The sequence below is a fragment of the Pseudorasbora parva genome, chromosome 20 (genome assembly GCF_024679245.1).
Source record: "Pseudorasbora parva isolate DD20220531a chromosome 20, ASM2467924v1, whole genome shotgun sequence".
NCBI lineage: Eukaryota > Metazoa > Chordata > Actinopteri > Cypriniformes > Gobionidae > Pseudorasbora > Pseudorasbora parva.
Window position 1 is genome coordinate 14,290,435 of NC_090191.1, and position 7,239 is coordinate 14,297,673.

General features: G+C 41.8%; 1 protein-coding gene across 1 annotated transcript; it reads right to left on the reverse strand.

Moving 5' to 3' along the window:
- Positions 1 to 261: 261 nt before the first annotated feature.
- Positions 262 to 5,111, reverse strand: LOC137049083 (putative nuclease HARBI1). Its single transcript, XM_067427470.1, has 6 exons — positions 4,679 to 5,111; positions 4,454 to 4,566; positions 3,689 to 3,794; positions 3,247 to 3,616; positions 961 to 1,187; positions 262 to 362 (listed from the first exon to the last, which is right to left on the reverse strand). The coding sequence occupies exons 1-6, from the start codon at positions 5,109 to 5,111 to the stop codon at positions 262 to 264; spliced, it is 1,350 nt and encodes a 449-aa protein (XP_067283571.1).
- Between the last annotated feature and the right edge of the window lie 2,128 nt (positions 5,112 to 7,239).

The window sequence follows — 7,239 nt, forward strand, 5'->3', positions numbered from 1 at the left end:
ACCTAAATTCTTTACGCTGTTTCTCAAGCACTCTAAAACAGATTCTGAAGGTTCTGGAGTCACACTAACAATTTCTAAAATTCGCAACAATTTCTGCCCCTTCTCATCCATGCTTAAATTTCTTAAAGTTCGTCAAAGGTCCTCAGATAATTCCCCTCTATTTATCCTACTTAACCGAGCACCCCTTTCTAAAGGCTGGTTTAGGAATCACCTAGTTTCTGTCCTCAAAAGTTGTAGCCTACCTCCCTCCCAGTACACCGGTCATTCCTTCAGGATTGGGGCAGCCACTTCAGCAGCTGAACGGGGCATTTCCACCGCAGCCATCAAGATCCTGGGCAGATGGTCTTCTTCTGCATTCGAGCCTTACATAAGACCAGATTCTAAAATCATCCTCGAAGCTCAGCAAGCTCTCCAGTAACGGTTCAGGTAATTCCCTATACAACTACTGGTGGTGGTGTGGCCCTACGGCCTTGTCTCTGTGGTCTAACTGACCGTGTGGCCTTACGGCCTTGTCTATGTGGTCTAACTGACCGTGTGGCCCTGCGGCCTTGTCTATGTGATCTAACAGATCGTGTGGCCCTGCGGCCTTGTCTATGTGGTCTAACTGACCGTGTGGCCCTGCGGCCTCGTCTATGTGGTCTAACTGACCGTGTGGCCCTGCGGCCTCGTCTATGTGGTCTAACTGACCGTGTGGCCCTGCGGCCTCGTCTATGTGGTCTAACTGACCGTGTGGCCCTGCGGCCTCGTCTATGTGGTCTAACTGACCGTGTGGCCCTGCGGCCTCGTCTATGTGGTCTAACTGACCGTGTGGCCCTGCGGCCTCGTCTATGTGGTCTAACTGACCGTGTGGCCTTGCGGCCTCGTCTATGTGGTCTAACTGACCGTGTGGCCCTGCGGCCTCGTCTATGTGGTCGAAATGACCGTGTGGCCCTGCGGCCTTGTCTATGTGGTCTAACTAACCGTGTGGCCCTGCGGCCTTGTCTATGTGGTCTAACTGACCGTGTGGCCCTGCGGCCCTGTCTCCGTGTGGCCCTGCGGCCTCGTCTATGTGGTCGAAATGACCGTGTGGCCCTGCGGCCTTGTCTATGTGGTCGAAATGACCGTGTGGCCCTGCGGCCTTGTCTATGTGGTCTAACTGACCGTGTGGCCCTGCGGCCTTGTCTCCGTGTGGCCCTGCGGCCTTGTCTCTGTAGTTTAAGGGCCAAAAACGTTTACAATTACGCAGCAGCAGCATATATCAATTGCTCATGTGTAGGGCCCATCTACAAAATGTAATTTCAAGTTCTGTTTAGCTATCAGCAGACGGCGTTCCATGTCCATGCTTCACATGTTAACTCTTGTTCTTCTTCTCTATAGGAACTCCAGGACACAAGACCGGTGGGTCTATTTTATTTACTGTTTTGGGGGATAGGCTCCGTCCGGGTGAAAGCATTCTTCCACCTCATTTTTGGGGGTCGGCTGCGCCTCTGCCTTCATCTTCAGGCAGGATATGCAGAGTCCATACCCTCTGATTGCGAGCTACGGACGGGGCCTATGCCAAAGTACTTTATTGCTTGTTGGGTTGTTAATAAATGGATTATTGTCACAGTATCTATTCTCCCGAGTCTTTATGGCAGAAATGAAAGCTTTAGCATAAGTTCTGCCAGGAAGACTTAATTGTTACGTCACTTTAACTTCTATCTATCCAATCACATTCTAATACTCGGGTATAAAAGATCGGTACTTACTCATGTTTGAGTTCGCAGATGCTGACGCTCCAATTCACCGCCATCCTCCCCACCACCTCCAAGTCAAATCCTTCCCTACTCCACCCCACCACCACCAGGATGGTCCCTTCCATACCTCACGGGGGGGTCGGCTGCGCCTCTGCCTTCATCTTCAGGCAGGATATGCAGAGTCCATACCCTCTGATTGCGAGCTACGGACGAGGCCTATGCCAAAGTACTTTATTGCTTGCTGGGTTGTTAATAAATGGATTATTGTCACAGTATCTATTCTCCCGAGTCTTTCTGGCAGAACTTTAAGCCAAGTCAAAATGAAACACAAAAACATTCTGCAAAAAGGTAATATTTGATTACACAATTACGGAACTATTATTATAACAGGATTTAGTATATTCATTCTATCATGCAGCTAACAGAAAGAAGACTGAAGCCCGTCTAACTGGCGGGGGGCCACCACCAGCTCCCCTCACCCCATCTGAGGAGCTGGCTCTGTCTCTTAATAAAGGCCGACCAGTGGTTGCTGGCATTCCAGGGGGCAGTTCATCACACATACTATGCACCACAAGTGATGGTGAAAAAAAGGGTAACATGTAAGTTTACCTCTATGATTTGTTTTCATTTTTTGTCCTGATAAATTACTATCTCTGTCACTTAAAGGCTTTTTGAACAAGATACATTTTTTATGTAGACTTATTTTATTTAACTGCATATGATGTATTATTTTCTTTGATAATATTGAGAATTTAACGGGTTGTGTGTTCTTATAGATACTGATGGACGGATTGTATTATTGGACTCTCCAGAAAGAACACAGTCTGTCACAGTTGTAAGTGATTTTTTGTCAGGTACTTTTAGGTTGTTTTTTTGGGGTTTTTTTGCCAAATAATGTATACTTGAATATTTGTCTTGTAGGATGAAGATGATGGTGACGATGAAGAGACCACATCTGCTGTGACAGAAGTGGACAATGCTGGTAGATCCACTGAGGTATGATGCATACCATTATGATGTATGGCCCCTTTTTGCATTAGAGTAACAAACTGTCATTGTCCTTTCATAGTACATACCACAGATGAGGGTCCTTCAGCCTCAGCACACAATCTATGCAGGGTAAGAATTTGTGTCCATGTGTCCATATTTGAATTTTATTGTCTGACCAAACAATCTCATTTATTACATTTTTCCACCTTAGTTGCCAGCAAAGGAGCTGTATAAGGTCCATCTTCAAAAACAAATAAGAAAAAGTGACATGGAGATGGACCTTATACAGCTTCAAATGGAAGAGAAAAGGCTCCTCATTAAAAAAGCAGCACTTGAAATAGAATTACTTGAGAATCGCCTTAAGGTGAGAACTTGTCTGAATATTAATCTGTTGCATGTTAAAAGTCTGTCTGTGTCTGTCTCTATCTATCTGTATGTATGTGTAAAGCAATATAAAAAAAAAGTAAATAAATTTTACTTTTATTGTTTTTCAGGAAATGAAATAAACTGCCTGGCAGACCAGTGCAAAAAAAAAAAATACAAGTAATTTTGACAAATCCCGTCTCTCAAAAGTCTTCTGTTTCTGTTGGCCTCTAAAATCTTTTGGTGTTCCTCTGGGACATCTTCCTCAATACAAGGAGGGTGGCTCTCTCCTCTTATAGTGGCAATATTGTGAAGCACAACACAAGCCACAATAATGTCGCATGCCCTCTCTGGACTAACCCGGAGCCCACGCAGACACTGAAACCGAGATTTGAGGATCCCTATAGTCATCTCCACCTTGGCCCGTGTTCGGCTGTGAGCCAGGTTAAACCGTGTCTGTGGTCCAGGCTCAGGTTCAGGGTAGGGTGACATTAAATAGGGCAGACAAGGGTATCCTCTGTCCCCCAGCAAGTAACCATTGTACTGTCCTGTAATGATTGAAGTGTACAACACAAATATAGTAAAACGAAAAAACAAAAATTGTATAAAGCAAATCATACCCTGCTGAAATGTCTGGCATAATGATGACTCGCGGAAAATTCTGGCATCATGCACAGATCCTGGCCATTTTGCCTCGACATTGGTGATGATTTGAGACACCCCTCGCTGCAGCCTGTAGCACGATGACGTTGCTGGATCAGATCCAATACGTACTGGATGGTGGATCGTTATGGCAATGTCATTCATACCGATCTCTGAGTTAATTTATAATGCGTATGCGCTAGTCATGATGTATGATCATTATTGTACATAGATGATGTTCTAAACTGTGTAGTTGTAGTACTGATAAATAGTATTACGCTGTACATGCATCCAAAACAGTTAAATTTATATATTCTGATCGTACTTCCTGTTGAGTGGAAGGAAAAATGAGTCAAGTAATTGTCTCTGTTATTTTAATCCTCAATGCAACACGATCTGTAAAGAACTTTAAAATACCAGCCTACACATTCAAGGGAAAATGCAAAACGTGTGTCCTGATGGCGTGTGCATGTTATTAATCGTTATTTTTGCGCGAGCGGTTTGAGTATTTATCTATCCACCAAAACTCTTCTGCGCATGCGTATATGACGTCATCGAATTGTGAATGAAACCACCGCGCATGCGCGTCCAGTACGCGTTGGATCTGATCCAGTACGTCATCGTGCTACAGGCTGCAGCGAGGACTTCTTGGATGATTTGGGTTGCCTCACATATTACCTATAGTTAGTGGAAAAAGTAATGACTTTGATGATTTTAAGTAGGGGAAAAAATTAAGTTGTTACCTGCACATTGATACTATGAATAGATTTCCTATTAACATAGTCTCCCTCATTTATTGATGGCGCTTTAATAGGAATGTGAGTGCCATCAATGCACCCAATTACATTTGGAAACCCTGAAACAGAAAGTTATTGAAGTATGAAGTGTGTGCATAATGAATACATGTATAGATATTAATATGACTAAATATTACATATGTGTCTTATATTTTACTACAATGGACACACCTGCCACTCTGTGGAATTCGTCTTTAATAACAAGCAGAGGTTTATGGCCAGGGAATTGTACAAACGTGGGTAACAACTGTTTAAGTGCCAGACACACTGTACGAACGGCTCTACACACAGTTGCCTTTCCCACGTGCTCTGAATCGCCCACACTGTACAAAAAATGGCCAGACGCAAAAAACCTAAGTGCTATGCACAGAATGTTTTCTGTTCTAAGCGCAGAGCCGCAGTTTGTCACATTTGGGATATGCTGTTTTAAAAGACGTGTTAAATATATTAATGAATCTTTTGAAAAACAATAACGCTCTTTTAAATATTCATTAGGGTATGCAAACACATCAATACGCGGTCTTATAACCCTCTCCCGACGAAAAAAACCTTGTATAATTTGTGCTTCTACGTCCACAGGATCCTCGTCAAAAGGGCACGCCATGCTCACCAACCTTCTGAAACGAAGTTACACTGAAACATAACCTGCTCTCGAGCAGGTTATCTTCAGAGTCAGTTGCTATGGTTACATACATACCCAGAAAGTTACCTCTGTTTTTGGAACCGAACGTTGAGGTTATCCACGAACTTACCCTTAAACATACCCAGGTTTGTCACATAACCTGCTTTTTGGAATACCCCCCTGGTTCAAATCCTAACATTTGCCCATTTTTCCTGCTTTTAACACATCAACTTTGCTGCCTAATATATTCCACCCACTAACTGTTTTTGCTGTGATGAGATAATCAGTGTTATTGGCTTCACCTGTCCATGTCTGTCTGTCAGAGGTCATAATACGACTGATTGGTGCATATTATAAACTAGGTTAGTGGATAATTCAACAGCTAAAGTAATTATAGAAAAATCCTGAGTGACATTATTTATTGGGGAACAAATAAAAGTGATTAAGTGTAGCATTAAACCTGATAACGTTACACATTGCTATTTGTATTGTTATAAAATACATTCAAGAAAAAGTGTATAGAAGTAAATATATGTAGATTAAGACATGTTTTTTAAATGTGTAGTGTAGATTTTTAATGAGGCAACAAATGACAGGACAAGATTATTGGTTATGAATAATCTTCCATTGTGCAAAAGCAAATGGGTTCAGAACACTTGGTGCTTCACAATGCGTTTATGCCATTTTGTGGGGCTTAACAATAAAAAAGAATAGTATGCACTATATTATTGGATTTTAATTGGTCCTGTCTGTTAGCTGATCCGGCAAATAATAGCAGTATCATAGCCAATACCTATACTTGTATCGAATCGGTGCATTCCTAAGCTACTGTAGTAGTTCCCAACCCTGGTTATGATGGGTAAGGCAAAAGGCACACAGAATGACAAAAAAACTGAGTTCTGATTTCCTTTTGAATGCAATGCTGTTTGTTTTGTTTTTACAATATTTTTATTTCAAATTCTTTACAATCAAAATTATAGGATGTCTACCACAACCACTCAATATTTGAGTGGTATAAAAAGATGAAACACGGCCAAATCACTTGAATTGTTCATGTTTGAATATTGGTTGAATATTCCCTCTAAAAAAATACAAATATTCAAACTATTCGAACGTCTGGTTACGCATTTTGTCAATGATACGATTTATGTCAATAACAGGACAAATTAACACAGAGACATTACTTGTATAGGTAGTCTATTTAAATTTAAACATATTTGACAACGTATTACCTACACAGAAACAAGTAAATCAACTAATGGCTAAGACCACAGACCTCACTCCCTTTCTGCGGATAACGGTTTAAATGAACAAACTTTGAGTGCTGATCAAGGGTTTTGTGCAAGCAAGTTAAAAGAAGTGTATGTAAGGTTGTGGCCAAAACTGGTACTGCAATCACTATCCCCTCTCCTTCTCCCCCCTGACTCGAGGTTGCCAGATAGGCTGCAGGTTACAGCAGCAACGTTTGTAGCTGCAGCTGTGGTAACTAGAACAGAGCTGGCAACTCGCATGCCGAAACACTACTGACTTCATGATTGGTTGATAGGTGGAGGGCGGAGCTTCAGGCCATAACACAACATGTCAACATCAACATCAGTTGAGGGCTGCAACAACAACTTTTAAATGACAATATCCTGGCCGGACTACTGTTGTCAGTGATATAAGTATTTGAAATTAACATGATTTCTTAATGTCTAGTGACATATCAGGGCCAATTTATGATTAATTGAAATATTTCTTACATGCAGTTCCTTTAAGGTCACGACTCTTGTCCCAAATATAGCAGGCTTCATTGAACGCTCTGAGCAAGCTGTGCTGTGGTAAACATGGAACTTTTCCATGATGAAACGGTAAATAATCAAACCAGTGAAAGCAGTGCATTTATCCTTTATTCATGCAATATATATTGTAGCCTGCACTTTAGTAATGTTTCTGTTTAACGTTAAATAAAATGAGGCATGGTATGCTAACTGTATCTTACATAGCTTGCATAAAACTTTCTCGCAGCTCAACAATTTTACCTTCTACCGACCACAATCCAAAGTAATTCCAGACATGGCTTTTTAGATTATGGAGGGTTAAAATCGCTTTCTTTGTTGCGGTCAAGTTG